At 45.6% G+C, this 17287-nt stretch overlaps 1 protein-coding gene across 1 annotated transcript in view; it reads right to left on the bottom strand.

Moving 5' to 3' along the window:
* Positions 1-17287, bottom strand: part of HHLA1 (HERV-H LTR-associating 1) — a 48336-nt gene that overhangs the window by 12764 nt on the left and 18285 nt on the right. The window contains exons 4-10 of the mRNA XM_044450420.1: positions 14773-14821; positions 13423-13503; positions 12060-12143; positions 11315-11398; positions 9775-9858; positions 9042-9098; positions 6597-6683 (exon numbers count right to left, since the gene is read on the bottom strand). Coding sequence (XP_044306355.1) covers positions 6597-6683; positions 9042-9098; positions 9775-9858; positions 11315-11398; positions 12060-12143; positions 13423-13503; positions 14773-14821 — 526 coding nt within the window. The remainder of the gene's footprint in view (positions 1-6596; positions 6684-9041; positions 9099-9774; positions 9859-11314; positions 11399-12059; positions 12144-13422; positions 13504-14772; positions 14822-17287) is intronic.

Below are 17287 nucleotides of genomic sequence, written 5' to 3' on the forward strand. Positions count from 1 at the left end.
TGTGTAAGGTAAAGGTAAAGGTTTCCCCTTGAGATTAAATCCAGTCATGCCTGGCTCTAGGGGGTGGTGCTCATCTCTGTTTCCCAGCCGAGGGAGCCAGCGTTTGTCCGCAGACAGTCTCCGTGGTCATGTGGCAGGCATGACGAAACACCGAAGTGCACGGAACGCTGTTACTTGCCCACCAAAGTGGTACCTTTTATCCACTTGCATTTGCAGGCTTTCAAACTGCAAGGTTGGCAGGAGCTGGGACAGAGCAATGGGAACTCACCCCATTGGGCAGATTCGAACCGGCGACCTTTCGATCCACCAGCCCAGCAGCTCAGCGGTTTAAACCACTGCGCCACCTGCATCCCTTCTTGTGTTATGAACTGCCTAAACAGTTGTAGCTATTGAGTGGAAGAGGAATGAAATTAATAATAATAATAAAAATAATAAATGTAGTAGCAAAGAGGGGCACATTTTTAGAAGCAAGTCCAGTCCAGTTGAACAGATCTCCATGGCATCACACTCTACCTGAAGGAGGTGTTATTTGGCTCACCACTTCTGCGGCACAGCAAGATCACATCTGTGGTGTTGTCAAGTTCTCTTAATACAACACCTGCATCTCCCTTTGGAAACAGAGATCTCAGTAATGTATCACATGCTCTGGTAACATCAAGGTTAGACTGTCCCAGTCTAAGTGAATAATCTTGCAGAGGCTTACAAGATTACTTACAGGCATTAGCTGGAAGGAGCATGTTACATTTCATTCATCAGGAAAAGCAAGCTGTGACTCACAAAGACTTACGCCATAATGTATTTTCCTATCTAAGATCCCCAAAGGCTCTTGGCGGCGGTGGTTTTGCTGTAACAGAATCATCCCTCTGAAATTGTTTCAATGGATCTGGTAACATTAAGCACATCGTGGTACAAGGAGTGTCCTGCTAGATCCTAACCAAGGCCTATCTAGTCCAGCATTTTGTCCCCACAGTGTCCAAGCACATGCCTCTTGGAACCCTACAAGCAGGAGATGAAGCTAATTCACCAGTCAGAGGCCTGCTGCCTGTGGTACTAGAGGTAATATATGACCATCATGAATAGTATCCTTCTCCTCCATGGAACTGCTCCCTTCTTAAAACTGTATCTGCATGGTAGAGAAGTCTATAGTGCGATCAAGACTTTCTTTCCTCTGTTCTGAACCTTCAACTTCATGGGTCGACTCTACTGGATTCTTGAATTATGCAAGATGGAGAAAAGGGTCTCCCTACACGCTTTCTCTACACTGTACATAATTTTGTACACCTCTATCGTGGCTGTCTTAACTTTTCTCTAAGCTAAAACACGCTCAATATAGCCTTTGTTTGTAGGGAAATAACTCAGGCCACTTCGTCATTTAGTTGCCTTTTTGGTATGTTCTTCAGCTCTAAAATAACCTTTCTGGGGCACAGTAGGTGGAATTGTGTACAATATTCCGTACAACAAACTTACTTGATTCACTGAAAGTAGGATGTGTCTTCAGTGCATTCAGTCCTTGCTCTGTAGAAGGTGAGGCCAACGGCAAAGGCATTCCTGTAGCTGAAAAAGCTGAATGTTAGAATTATCTGTACTCTCCAAAAGCTAGGCCATACATTTGAATGGAATTTAAGAATCCATGATTTACATAGTTGGGAAAATATGTGAAAAACTCAATGGATTTTTGGGTGCCTAAAAAAAGTGGAGCATCTCTCTCATTTCTTACATGCACTAAATCTTAGATTTCTTTCCACTTCCAATTTAGACTAGCCATAGTTTAGTGCTCTACCTGAATCCAACCAAACTATGGTTTGTCTTAACCAACCTTCCACAACCTGGTACCCTCCAGATGCTTTGGACTTTAACTCTCATTAGCCTTAACCAGCATTGTCAGTGGTCAGAAATGCTGGGAATTGCTTCTCAAAAACCTGGACGGAGAGGGTGGGTGTCGGAAGCAAGCTAATTACATCTGATTTTATTCAGCTAAACATAATTAGAAGCAACTACAGGTTAGGATTTGGATGGAGTCCTAAATCTTCAGATCCCCACCTCTTGGCTGCACCAGAAGTTGATGGACATAACAGCAAACCACCATTTATTGTTATGACGGTACTGAACCACTAGCATTTTCCCGCGATCTCCCTCAAAACAGTTGGAAATCAGATATCTCTGCACTGCTTCCAAAAAATATAAATTCAGACGGGTAAAAAGCATAAGTAAGATGTTCCTCAGTAACAATCATTTTAGGAAAAATGCTACATTTACTGGAGTATCTGCCTATCCTGTACTCAAAGTACGCTTTGCTTTTCTCCATATTGGGCATTCATTTTTCTTATGCTTCCACACTCAACACGCTCACTTGGCCCTGGCTGAGTTCCAGAAGGAAGATCATCACTCATTAAAGGTGATGGGGAAGAAGGAACTTCCTGCTCCTTTGGAATTTTTGTCTTCGGCCACGAGGACATCTGGGAAGAGGAAACGTCAAAGCCTTTCAAGGCCGCAGTTTTTCGCCACATGGTAAACTGGGGAGAGGCAGTCTCATCTCCTTTCACAGCAATGGTCCTAACTTGGATTGGCTTCCTTGGAGCTGGAAAAGAATAACAGAATAGATAAAGGTAAAGGTTTCCCCTTGCATTAAGTCCAGTCATGCCTGACTCTCAGGGGCAGTGTTCATCTCCGTTTCCTGGCCGAGGGAGCCAGCGTTTGTCCGCAGACAGTCTCCGTGGTCATGTGGCCGGCATGACCAAACACCGAGGTGCATGGAATGCTATTACCTGCCCACCGAAGTGGTACCTTTTTATCCACTTGCATTCGCATGCTTTTGAACTGCAAGGTTGGCAGGAGCTGGGATGGAGCAACGGGAACTCACCCTGTTGTGCAGATTCGAACCGGTGACCTTTCGATCCACCAGCCCAGCAGCACAGCGGTTTAAACCCCTGCGCCACTTGCAGTCCCACAGAATAGATACTGGGAACTAATTTCATGTGGAGCAGTTATGGAATCTGTCAAAAACATTTATTGACCGGCTTTGGTTCCTTTGTTGCAGCATGTTAAAAGGCCTAGAGAGCAATGCTATGGTTATGATCCTAAGAGTCCAAATGTGGAGGATTAGACTTATTGCACGCAGGGTGGGAAAACGAGCAGAGCTGGCCGTTCCCCTGTCTTTCTGCTCCTTATCTTTGCCAGATGAGCTCTTTTGCCTGTTTAGCAGCAGCATTTCAAAGTGGGAGAAAAGGAGGTCACTCACTAAGTGGCACCAGAGCTCCTGGCAGTCTTTCATCATATCCTTCCACAGGAAGAGGCCAAGCAGAAGTTCTTTTGGTAGATAAGGCACCGTAGCCTTTCAAGGTGCTGGTCTGCATCCATAAGGAGAGCTGTGCCGAGGAGACCTCAGAAACCGTCTTCAGAAATAGTGGGTGTTGTGTTACCAGCATGTCCCTTCCTTCCGAGGTGCCAGTCGTTGTCCATGCAGGAGTCCTTGTAGCTGGATGGATGCAAGAAGGTAAAGCTAGTACATCTATAGCTCATTGTGTCCACTAGCACACTCTTTGGCTTATGCTCCCAACCTGCCTGAAAATTGAGAGGGGAGATGTGGAGGAGGCAGAATGCTGCGTTTTGGGACAAAGCAGTGTTTGAAATACCAGGTAGAAGCTATCAGGCCAACTAACCTTCACCTAGAAGGTGCTATAATAGGGTCTCAATGGGAGCAGCAGCAGGGATGGAAATGTACAACCTTCCCCCATTCCACCCAATGTCCCTTTTCCCTTGGGATTCAGCTCTTATTTTTATTAATTTATTTAAAGCTTTTATAGACCATCCTATTACTAGCATCTTGGTGGTTTATAACAAGCACAGTTAAAAAATGGCACAGCACCCAGCAATTCATAATAAAATCACAATTAAAACCAATTAATCATTAAAATAATGGGAGAATAAAATGGTTTTCACCTGGCCCCGAAAAGAAAAAAGCATTGGCGCCAGGCGAACCTCTCCAGGAAGCATATTCCACAATTGGGGCACCACCACAAAGAAGGCCCTGCTCTGGATAATCACCCTCCTAATCTCTTTGAAGGAGGGCTCCCGGAGCAGGACCTCCACCTCAGATCTCAAGGGGTGGGAGGGCATATAGGGAAGAAGCCACCCCTTCAGGCATCCAGGACCCAAGCCTTTTCGGGCTTATGTGCATCTGAGCTAGAAAGTCAGCTCAGAGCTTTACTCCCTCATGCCTTTCCCAGTTGGGAGGGGAGTGAAGCTGGTTTCATACCATGTCACCATTCAAGCAGCACCCCTAATTCTGGTGGATTAGCTGACTGCAGGACCATCTCTACTCCATAGCTGGGGAGCAGACAGAGAGGGGGGAAGCAATTGTCATCCTTATCACAGCATGTTTAGATGTACAACCCTGCCCCCTCTCCCCCAGTTCACCACTGTAGGAATCAAATTGCCCCCACTCCTAAACTGATCTGTATGGATCAGCTGAGAAGGGGTGACAGGGAAGGCATGAATGTGTGGGTGCAAGTGTTTGTGGGTACCAGCACTAGCTCCACCCACTTTTGGTTGGGTGACATGGTTGACATGTGCCCCCAGTGGCCCAGCCAAGGGGCAAAGCTAGTCCTGGATGCCTGGAGTAGCTAGCTCTTTTCAAAGCTAGCTAAGCTAGCTCTAGCTTAGCCCCTCTTGTGGGACGTTACGTACAATGCTTGGGACACACTTTGAGAATCACTGATTTGGCATTCTATACTAACAATCAAAAAGCGGCCATTGATATCTCAATGACCTTAAGTTAGCCAATTAGCAAACTTCTCTTCAACTGGGAGACAATTCTACCAAAAAGAAAAAAGGCTTAAATGCTGAGGATACTTGCTCACTTTTAAACGTCCATGTGTGTTTTGCCATATCACCCATGACCTTGCCAGTATCTTCTTGTAAAGCCATTAGACCAGGTAGGATTGAGCTTAAATCTTTTGGGGGAAAAGACAGATAAAACAGCACATTGGGTAAAATGTAGCAGCCATCATGACCCAATTGGGCAGAGGCAGGAACAGGATAGAACAAAACAATGGAGAATAGAAACTATCTGATGAAGGGGCAACTCATCCTTAATCTTCTTGCTGTACTGAAAACCAAAACCAAGGGCAGAATTAGCCAGCAGAAAACATCTAATTAACATTGCAAAGGATCTTTTCTGAATTGAATTGACTTGTGCATAGATATTACAGAAGAAACTTAGTCACACTAAAGGAAATTGCTGGATAATATAGAGCAGAGGCAGGCAGGCAGTCTTCAGTCTTGTGGGATTTCTTAAAAAACTAGAATATTGAGATCTACTAACATGGTGGCTTTCAGGGTGAAGTCAATTATTTGTGGCACCCATGAACTATACAATGGTATATAAACAAATCTGAGTCAACATAGCTCAGCGTTTCTACATAACTCTCTAAAACTGCCCAGCAGCTGAACAGAGAAAAAGCAAACAATTTAAATCCCATTTTTACAGATGAAGAATGTGGTATCAGGATTTCAGCTACTCTGGTGCTCAGAACCAGGAACCCACCTCAGTATTTGCAAGATTGTGGTCTCAGGCTCTGCTGCAGTGCTTAGCTTCCTGAGAAGCACCAGCTGGGAGCTCTGTGGGAAGAGCTTTCAAACCTTCCCTCCAGAACGGGCCTCAGCATCACAGGTCTTGCTGTTCACTGTAGTGCCTGCATCTCGCCTGGTCTCCTCCCTTGGCATATTGCCTTAGCAACACAGGTTCTCCTGCTCGCTGAAGTGCCTGCACCTTGCTACATTTAGTTCCTGTTGTATCCTGCCTTGCTGTGAATCTTCCTCTGCCATGCATCCTGCCTTGACACATTGTCTCTGTAGTGCAGTCTGCCTGCCCGCTGTGGTTCAGCTCCTGCATCTTGCCTGACCATTGCTGTGTATCCAGCCCAGTTATCCTGCCTCAAGGTACCTCCATCTCCATTTGTCTTCCTGCTCTTCACCCTTGGCTTCTTCAGGACCACATCCTTGTTCTGCCCTGATACTTCTGGTTGCTGACCTTGGCCTGCGCTGTGACTACAACTTGGACTTGCCATTAGACCTTGCTTTGGACCTTGGACTCTGTCTCAGGTTCCGTTGGCCTGGGCCTGCTGCCTCTGTCTTGTCTGCTGCCACCCAAGTCCCAACTTGGACCCTGACACCCTCAAGGCTGAGATGTAACACATTAGACAAGGCCAGCCACATCGGAGGGTTTTTCTCCTTGTATTTTCACTTAATCTCTTTAAACTACCGGAAATCAAAATCGCTCAGAGATCTACCATCACCAAAGCTTCTACCATCAGATCCCAAATGACCTTCTTCCACCCTGGATTGGAAGAACGTTCAGTGCCACATGGAGCTACCATTTCAGTTGTGTTTCCAGCTCACTGAAGAAGAGCAATGCCTCAGCAGTTGGAATGGGCTCCAGTGCAGAAGCAAGAGTCACTTCTCAGCATTAGAGCATCACCATTCCATGCAAGGAGAACCCGTGCTGCATTGTATTCTTTGCATTGCAAGCAATAGTTGAGCACCGACAGTCACGCTATTCTTATTCTTTTTCATTAATAGGTTCAGGATGTACTCACCCAGAAGGTCAGACACGTTACCAGAAAAAGTATAATTAATAACAGGGGATTTCTCAATTGCTTCCCATAAGTCTGACAGATTTCTGCCTGGGGAGAAAAACAGAGGGCATAACTTAACTATTTTCAGCTAAATCATCACCATGATTAGTGTCATGAGGTCTGGAATAGTAATGGAAGAACGCTGCAGTGCTTGGGCTCAAATTAATGTTTCAGTCCCAGTCTGTTCACTGTTTTAGCATTCAATAAATGGTAAGGGATTGAAATGAATGCTCAAGGAGCCAGTTCAAAGTCCTTTTCCATTTGCAATCCCACCCCAGTCCCATAAATGGAAAAAATAATCCTCTTGGAGGATGAAGAGGGCTGCAAATGCTCCACTCCACTGTGTGTAATGGGAATGCTTTGCAGTGGGGAAGGGGCAGGAGAGGAAGCAGCCCTTCCACTGCCAGTTGCTTTCCCTCTGAAGCCCGTTTTTTCTGGGTACCTTTACCCTGGTTGTTTGAAACACATGCTTGTCAGACATCCATGGGTCCAGCACGCAAGCAGGGGTTGGACCAGCAGAAGCGGTAGGGTCTCAAAGAGAAAACATCTGGCAGGGGAAGGACTGGGCATCCCCTTTTGCCTTAGCCCCTTCAAAGCCCACCTGCTCCAATTCTACTTCTCAGCTAGTTTAGCCCAAGATATGTTGTAGTCTCAGCAAAAAAACTGCATGGCACCTCCCACTGTTCCATGCAGAGAAGTCCACTGGACGGGCAGTTGAATTTTTCTTTTTAGGTGATGGGACTGCACCCAGCGTACCTGAGGACAGCAGGATAGCTGAGAGGGCACAGGGAAGACCCTGTGGGGCTTGTCAGGCAAATAGATGCAGTGCAGCGCTCAGCTGGGCCCTGCCTGATCCACTGCACCGAGGCCAAGAAAGAATTTCCCCCTGCAGTACTTCAGCTGGTGCACCTAAGCAAGGGGGTGGGTCTTTTCCAGCAGCAAGCTGGAATCTTCTGGATTTGGAAACTTGGACAGTGAAGACAGTGGGTGGTTGGACAGATGGTCTCACCTCATAGCAGTGAATGGGTTCAGTGGACTTCTATCCTTCCATTTTTATGATTCAGTAGCTATAGGAAGTAGGCTTCAAACAAGGATGTATCTGGTGGACCGATACTGGGCAATGGAACTTTGGACCAAAGATGGGTGGAAGAAAATGCCATATTGGAATGCCTTCACCAGCTCAACAAATGCTTTCCCCACAGGGCACTAGCAAACCAGGAAATCTAGTCTATAATGCTTTCTCTTGGCATGCTAACTTTGCCTGGGGAGAGCCTGTGCAGTGAGATGGTTAAGTGATGGACTGGGGTTCCAGGAGCTCCAGATCTAATCCGCACTCAGCCATAGAGCTTACTGGGTGGCGATGGAGCAGTCACAGACACTCAGCCTAACAGGGCTGTTGGGAGGACAACATGGGGAACAGGGGCATCTTTAAGCTGCCTTGGGTTCCATGCAAGAGGAAGAGGCAGGATATACAGTGGAGCTTCGGCTCACGAACACCTCGGTTCACAACCAAACTGGGTCCTGAACAAAAATTTCATGAAAATTTTGACTTGGGTCGTGAACTCCACATTGGGTGGCAGCCAAGATCATGGCCATCTCCCCCCTACCCCCACCACCCCGAGTGGGGAGATGGCCACGATCACAGTTGCTTCCATGCAGGGAAGACATAGAGGAGCTGACGACAGAAGAACTTGCTGAACTCCGGAGTGAGCAGCAGAAGGCACCTGCTGAGGAGGATTCCACTGAGGAAGAGGAAGCCAGGGAGGAGGTTAGCGGTGATGTGATACAATCCATTACGAAAAAATGGAGTGAGTGCCAGGATTCCTTTGAGAAGCACCACCCCAACATAACTGTAACGAACAGAGTGTTGAATCTGATGAACGATAACGTGGCCTCTCATTTCCGGAGGGTTATGCAGCACAGGAAAAAACAAGTGACTATAGACAATTTTTCACCAAAATTGACCCTGCAGCTAAGAGACAAAGAAGAGAGGAATCCCCTGAAAGGGATCTCCCCAATGTCCTTATGGGGGGGGGGGGGCCTCCCCCCCAAAAAAAAACCCCCCCCCCCCCCCAGGTTAGTGTTCTCCACCATACTGCACAGTACTTTGTTACTTTGTTGTTCTTTGTCACTTTGATTCAAATTTTTCTGATTAAAAGAAATAGTTACAGAACAAGTTAGCCTTATTTACATTGAACCTTATGGGGAAATTTGACTTGGGTCAACAACCAGAGTCGTGGAACAGAATGAGTTTGTGAGCCAAGGTACCACTGTAAATTTAATGAGATAGCAATACTCTATGTGTGATGGTACAGTCCAAGAAGAGATGTAGGACATGACATGAATGTATATAGAGTTCAGCTCTGAGCAACATGTTTGTGGAAGAGAAGATAGCTTCATAGTTACCTATGCGGCCTGACATGACACAAATGTAGATGCAGTCTGTATCATTACTCTGGCTCACTGAAAGATAGACGGATGTGGCATTGACACAATTAAGATCATTATACTGGAACTTTCTTGAGCTTTACTTCAGTGGAGGCATGGGACACCAATTTCACCCATTCATTAGAAGGAAAGCTAACACAAACATTAGCTTTCTATGCACATCTTGAAGAGCATAAGTCAAATACATCCTATAAGTTAAAAACCTAATTGGCTGATTAATCATTTCTCCCTCCTCATGAGGAGAGACTGATGCCCCACCAGGACTCTTTGGAGGATGGTGGTGCCTCACCTCTTCACCCAATGGAATGCCCCCTTCTAGCTGTCAGCAAAGATGGTCTTCTATCTTCAGAGGCCAGCCAGCATGGGGAGAACTGCCCCAGCTATGTGGGCAGAAGGAGAGATCTCCAAGGTTGGAGTTCCTGTTCCAACTGTGACTTATTTTCTTAGGTCACTGGGACTCCAACCCATCCTATGGTTCCTCAGACTCTCCTTAGAATCCATATAATTACTCTCTCAATAAAACATTGCAGCTCTAATAGAAAAGCTCAGCATCATTGTTAGAAACCAGTTTTGAAATAAAAAACAGCTCAGATATAGCTGAGCTTCTTGCATCAGGTTCCTGGTCCAGTATTTTCAAATGGAAGGAACTGGGTGTGAAGGATCCCCATCCACAAAGAGCAACAATTCTGACCTGACACAATAGAGGTGGACTTGAAAATCTCTGTCAGGTAATCAGTGGAATTCCCAACAATATCCACAAGCAAAGTGGTGAAATCTGGACAAAGAAAACAAAGCATGTTTTACAACTGGAGGGCTGCCTCTCAAGTCCATTTCTGCTACTGTGAATAGAATAACCATGTGCTGAGGGAAAACTACACATTCTCACCAATACGCTTTATTAAAAGTGGCCATCTTATGAACTGGCAACTTCAGTTTCAGGGAAAGAGGCTTCACGGGCCTCCTAATGAAGAACTTGCTCTGGTTTTGGATCTGGGCCATGCACTTGTTTCAGGCCAAAACCCAATGAAACCCAAACTCTGAGAATTCAAGTAAAGGAAAGGGATTTCAAAGTCTGTTTAAAAGTGAAGATTGCAGGAGGATCCAGGATGGTCCAATGGACAGTCTACTGTTTCATCCTGTTTCCAGAGCAACCAACCAAAAGCCCACGGGAAGCCCACAAGCAACAACACCTTCTCACCCCCATTCCCCAGCAACTGGTTTACACAGGCATCCTGCTTCCGATACTGGAAGAAGCACATAGCCATCAGGACTAGCGGCCATGGATGGCCTTCCTCTCCATTCATCATCTTCATCCAGTCTTCCTTCATTCATCCAGCCTTCATCTCCATGCATTTCTGCAATCTCCTTTTGAAGTCATGGACATCATTAGCATTCTCCAGCCATCCTGGGGAAGCTAATCCCATAGTTTAACCACAGAAGTCCTTCCCTTGATCTGTTTTGAATGTCCTCCCAGCCAGTTGCATGGAATAACCACTTTCGGTTCTCGTACTATGGGAGAGAGAAATGCCTCCCTATCCACTTTCTCCAAACTAGGACTCATCTTATAAATCTCTAAATGTCTCCCTTTAGTCCCTTTCTTTCTAAAAAAAAAATGCCAAAGGCTGTAATCCAGCATCCTCCAAGCAGCTGCCCTCCAAGTGTCATGGACTACAATCCTTATCACCCCCAGCCAGAATGGCTAATGGGAACTTTACTGCAAAAACATTTGGAGGACTTGGAAAGGCCAGGGAAGGATGAGCTTCCAGTAACCCGGAACATTAGACTTGCCCTTTCCAGCCCTTTCCCCAGCTTTGCAATGTTCCTACTTGTGATGCAGCAACCAGAAACTTACACAGCATCCCAAGGTCGGATCCGATGACCTTCATGCCCTCTTCCAACTCTACTCTTCTATGATTCTAAGGGTGTAACCCATAATCACATATCCCTTGGAAGAGCGCTTCACAAACCCAGGGCTGCCACTGAAATGCAGGTTCTCATAGCCTCACAATTCTTAAGAGAATTCTTCCACCCAGGCAGCCACCAATTGATGCAGGCAGCCCTTCAAATACCTTGGTCCAAAACCATTCAGATGACAAGACAAGGGTGCAGCTAGAATTATGCATTCTATGATTGGTGTACATAATACATTGATTATGGTCTAAAATGGTTTTAAAATGCTCCCCATGATAACCATTCATGAAAACCACTAGCACCCAGGTTGTGTCACGCACCTGTTAAGTCATTTGTCCGGTTGTTTAAACAGTAACAGTACCTCATGGGGAATTTGCTGGGGTCAACATTCTTCAGATTGGATACTGTGAAGGAAGGAGGGCCAAAACAACATTAGCAGCGGTCTCGCACATAGTTGTGTGCATTACAGCAGTGCTGAAGCCCAAAGCAACATTTTCCCCCAATCCCATCATTCCACACATTTGCAGCTGCTTCTAAAAGCTCCTGATAAGAAGAGGGAGAGAAAGGAGAGTAAGGGGGAGAGAGCACTGAAAACAATGACATGCCATAAGCATATGCAGCTTCCCATTTATCTACCTGATAGCAGAATCATACAAATGGAAATGAACTAGAATGTCCTTCTGCTACCCTGATTCAAAACACCTTTACAGGGAATAAGCACCATTTTATCATAGAAAATTCTATATGTGAGTTAAACAGCCACCACAAATATGGTCATGCCTGGCTGGGTGCTTCTTTGATGTTAAAATGTTTTTGGGCCTTTGAAGAGGAGAAAAAGACTGCAACAAGCTGTGTGCAGTCTGACAATTCCAGCCTGCCATCAAATGCAGATCCGAGGCCTGTTTGGTAGTCTCCCATCACCGGCTGCTCTCCAGCCTTCCTCTCTCGCTTCCCTCAGGACAACAAGCCAGGCCTAGCTGCACCACTGGTTCATGAAATGGGCCAAAGAGGCATTTAAAGCATAGGCCAAGCACAGTGCAGGCGAACGGTCACGGGATCACTTACTGTTGTAGAGGACGATGGAAACTTTATGGAAGGCATAGGAGCTGTAGGAGGTGATACTCAGCACCGAGAAGAACTTTTTGGTTCCTGTGGAAAGACAGGGCACATTTCACTGCTGTACTGAGATATGGTTATGACTATGGCTGTCAGCAAAAGCCAGAAAACTGGCTTCCATGTGGCATCAATGAAAGAGTGAGCTGCCCAGCTGAACATCTTCTATTGCATGGATGCCTCCTCCAAACTCATTTCGGTTGAGCATTTCCTGAGCTACCATCACACCCTCACCTTCGCTCTCACCTGGTGGATTATCTAATCATGACCTCACCACAGCATTTTCAATTTAACAAAAATGTACCCCACCTTTACAAATAAAAAAAATCAGGGCAGTTTAAATAGCTGAAGTATAAAAATATTATGAACAGCAACCTTCAAATACAATCACAAGATTGCCCTCTGTGCATCCAAACCAAGAAATAACACAGAAAAGTATCAAACGGATTTCCATTCCATGAATTTTTTTGAACTTCCTTGTTAAGCCAAGTTCATGGCCATCACCCTCGGTAGCAAATCCACACCTTTGCTCTGTGCTGTCTGAAGAAGCATTTCCTTTTGTCTGTCCTGAACCTCCAACCATTCCATTTCCTCAGGTTCTCTCACTGTGCAAGAGAAGTTTCCTCAGGTTCTCTCACTATGCAATTTCACTTATCTGTTTTCTGCCTACCATAGCCAACTGTATTCACCTCTGTTTTGTCTCCCCGACTTCCTTACATTTCTCTAAGCTAAGAACCCTGAGCTGTAACCTTTCCTTCCCCTATAGCTGCACAAGTCCTTGATCAAGCTGGTTGCTCTTTTCTGCAACCTTTCCAGCCCTGTGATACCCCTTTTTTCCCCAAAGGTGTGGTGACCAGAACTGCAATTCTGCCCTATCGCATTCTCCAGGGTCCCTGCCACCAGGGGTGTGCTTTGGCAGCCCAGGTGCCAGGGAGGAAGGAAACCTTCATGTGGCAGCCTCCAAGTCACCGCTCCCACCACCAGGTAGGTCTGATGTAAAAGGATGGGGAAAATGGAAGGGGCTTCCAGGGCATCTCAGCTTGCGGACCTGTGGAGGGTGAGATGCTCATATTCAGTCATGCTCCAGCAATGTCATCAGATCTCTGGATTCCAAAACTGGATGTGTTAGTTTGTCATGCACGGGGAAGTTTCCCCCAACAGAGGAAAACATGTGAAGCACGGGGAAAGTCTGTCCCTTGGGGCCCCAACATCACACACTGCCTGTCTGCATGCCCCGCATGCCCTTCCCCACGTCCACACATTAGCAGCAGTTAATACATGAAAGGACCATCACAGAAGGTGGAGGAAGAGCTACCTTTGAGAACAGTATTTAGCATTCCATTAACCAGCTCTGTCAGGTTAAACGCTGCCAGATCAACTGACTTAACAGGCACCTCTGGAAGAGAACAAGAACAATCACTTGTAATTCGTGCTGACATTTTGTTAAACATTTCAGAAGGCACAAGACAGAAGCAAAACTTGAGAGGAGCACATTTCACTGCCGCAGCACATGTGCAGTGACTGTGCTGAGGACACACTGCCATGCCGCTTCCAGGAGAGTCTTGCCAATAGTCCATCATGCATGGCATTCGGGTGGTTCTCTTTCTGCTGAACCCTCTCCCAGTTCGAAAACTTGCTTCCTTAGAATCAAGATTGCCTGGGCACGTCTAGGAACGGTCTTGGCCAGCCAATGGCAGAGAGGGAAGATCAGGCTGTGTGTGGACAGCTAAGGAACCATCTCACACAAGTGTTCCTCCCCAACACAAAGCAACTTCAAAGCAGGTGCTTTTTTCCAGAGAGTTATGTGCCATCTATTCTTCAGAGTAGTTTAATCACATATTCTGCGGTCCTACCACTATGGGCTAGGACATGCCCATCCAAAAGCCATGTCCACACAATTTCCATAGGTAGGATATACTTATACACCAGAAATATTAGTTTGTGGCAACTTCTCCTCCCCAAACTCAGAGGTTCACCCACACCCTGTGCAAAACAGAAGGAATGATGGAGGCACTTTTCTCCTCCCCATCTACCCTGCTCTGCATTTCTGCTGGGTGGCCACTTTCAGCATCTCAGACAGGGAGGAAAGGAACCTGATGCAGCCTCTGGATATTTGTATCTTGGCCTTCCCAGTCTCCTTCCCACCTAACCCCCAAACTCCTTTCTATCCCTTCTCAGAGACTTCCCAAACCTCAGAGAGCAACCAGCAGTTTTGTTCCTGCTCACTGTGAATGGGCAAGGGGATGGTTGGAGCTCTGATCCAAAGTTCTCTAGCTGAAGCACCATCAGAGGGTCATAAGACTCATCTTTTAACATTACATTTTGTATTGGCTGTCTTTGACATTTGCCAGTTATGAACAATGTTCTAGCATGAGGCACATTTTCTTTCCGCCATTGCTGCTTGTGGAAGGAATTTTTCAAAGCTATTTATGCAAACATATCCCAGCCATTCCCAGCCTGTGAATTGATTTCCATGACTTCCAATGGGAGATGGAGGGATACAGAGCTGCAAAAACTCCCCACATAGTTTCCTTCAGTACCTATAGTTCCTATTGACCCTCTGCTTGTGATTCACCATGCCATCTTTTCCAGTTTAGAACAAACTTGTGCAAAGAGAGGAAAGCTTCTCTAGACATCAATTTGACTTCCCCTAACAAGCATTTACCTGCAGTTGCCAGCACAGCCACCTGCTCTTTCATTTTTTCTCCTTTTGTGCCTGCAGCTGCAAAAGAAAAAGAATTCAAGAAGCAGGCTTCCTTAAAATCTATCCTTCATACCACAATCTATTAAAATGAAACCTCAAATTGATTTTAAAACAGCCTTTCTGTTCTAAAGGGATCTTTTAGATAAAGGGCTCCTTGGTTATTGCCTCCATTAGTAATGTGGGCTTTGGAGGAAAATCTGAATTTGTCAGGTTTGTGATGTCCTAGACCCAGGATGGGAAAAGCGTAGCTCTCCTGATGTTCTTGGCTACAACTCTAAGGTGTAGTCAGTGTGGGACATGGTTGGGGTGATGGATGCTATAGACCAACAGCCACTATGGGACCGCACATTCCTCACCCCTACACTGGTAGAAAACACATGTGTTAAGTGGTACGTGCAACGGGGCTTCATAGGTGCAAAGACATGTCAAATTCGGTTTCATTCAGTTTCTGTTTCCTGAGTGTAAGTTTGTGCTGACCCATTTCTGCATCAGTTTGCAAATTCAGTGAAGGAAGAGGAAGAGGAAGAGGAGAAGTCTCCATGAAAAATCATTCTACTTTGCACATGCATAGCTTCTTATGGGCACATTTCATGCACATTTCCTAGCATACAAACTTCCTGCAAGGGGTTTTACATGAATATAAAGAGATTTTGTGTAGATTTCCACCTATATTGCAGAGACTTCTAAATTACAGACTGGTTCACTTCTGTGAGTGCACTTTCCTTAATATATAATAAACACATTTCTATATGCATTTTCGAGTGTCAAGCTGCATTGTGAAATTTGTGCAGTCTGGATTTGACTGGAAGTGCATTCCAGGTTGTTATAGGCTTAAGAAGTCCGAATAGACCAAGTTTCTAGAAAAATGAATATGAAATTAATCTTCCATCTTGACCCACCATCAACTTGCAATGACTCTTTCTGTGCAGTACTTATGCCTACAGGATTTATCTTTCTGAGAGTTCCATGGCAAAGAAGCATAGAAAATGCTGAAATTGGGTCATGTCATGAAGCTGGTAGGTAAGAGCATCAGAACTGAGAGAAGGAAGCATTTCTTCAAGGAGAGCATAGCAAACAAGTGGGATTCACTGGAATGGTGATGGGCACCAATTTAGGTGGCTTCTAAAGAACATCCAAAGGGCAAATTTGTGCAGAAGAAGGCTAGGGACCACTACTGGTCCTGGTGCTTGCACATGACCTTCAGTATCAGAGACAGGGTGCCTAAGTGCTGGGGAAGATGGGTGGGAGGCAGTTGATTGGCCACTGAGTGTACAGAATTCGGGAGTGGGTGGACCATTCATGAGATCCATCAGGCTCTTACGTACTTGGAGGGACCATAATGCTCCAGAGAGAAAACTGATGTGTGGTTTTAATAAGATATTCCTTTCAGTTCATTTTTTTAACCAGTCTCAACCAGTTTGCACCTTCCAGACCAAAGGAAGAATCAGATGCAGTTTGTAAGCATCTTCAGATGCTTTGAAGATCAGAAGCATTCTCTTCACCCCTTCTTTTTTTTGGCAGGGGGATGGTGGTGGTCTGGAAACATCCAAAACACACCAGGGCAGCTCAGTTAGTCCATTCTCCAGGTGGAGCAGCATCCCTGATTAGGGGACTTCCTTTCTGGCTTTTCTGGGAAAGATAGAAAATCCCTGCAATATTATCAGGATGTATTTCTCTCACCTATTGTCCTTTCTGGCCAAAGAGCAAATTTTTGAAAGGATAAATATTCTTGAACTCATCCATCTGCTTGCATGTTCTATGCTTTGTTTATTTGTTTTCCTTGTGAGCCGCCCCGAGGCTTCCGCGATGGGTGCGGCATAGAAATGTTATAAATAAATAAATAACCAAGGGGCCTGCATTCCCAGTCTTGCAATGGCCTTGCATACCAAAACTCACCTGTTCCACGGTATGCGTACATTGGAAATGTGTGCATGAACAAAGGTGCGCAATCCAAAAATATGCAGAAGTGCATCTAATCAATGAGTAGACAATGTGTGCATTTCAAGGATGGGCATAATCCAGGCATGCATTTGAAAACATAAGCACAATAATGCTCTCAGATTTTCATTTGAAAAGACAAGAAGTGCTGCTCTGATGCAGACATGAGTCAAAATGAGCACTGAGATAGAATTTAGAGCACACCAACTAGCTTCAGTTTTGCTGGCTTGTACCTCCCTAACCTCTCCCTCCAACAAGAATATCAAATTCCTCAAACAAGACAGCTAATTGATTTACCAATTAATAGTGAATTAATGAGGCATGAAGAATCTGTGGCCCTTCTGCTGTTACTGTACTCCAAAACCAATCAGCCCCAGTCAAGAAATCCAGTGGCCAGGGATGATAGGAGTTTCAGTCCAAGAACGTTGAGAGGGGAACAGATCTCCACCCTTTTCCCTAGATAGAACGGGGCACTAATGCATGAGATCTGTCCCCCTCTCGATGTTCTTGGGGCATTAAGCAAGTAAAAATGCTCTTC

The sequence above is a fragment of the Varanus komodoensis genome, unplaced genomic scaffold (assembly GCF_004798865.1).
Source record: "Varanus komodoensis strain SLA01 unplaced genomic scaffold, ASM479886v1 scaffold66, whole genome shotgun sequence".
NCBI classification, from domain to species: domain Eukaryota; kingdom Metazoa; phylum Chordata; class Lepidosauria; order Squamata; family Varanidae; genus Varanus; species Varanus komodoensis.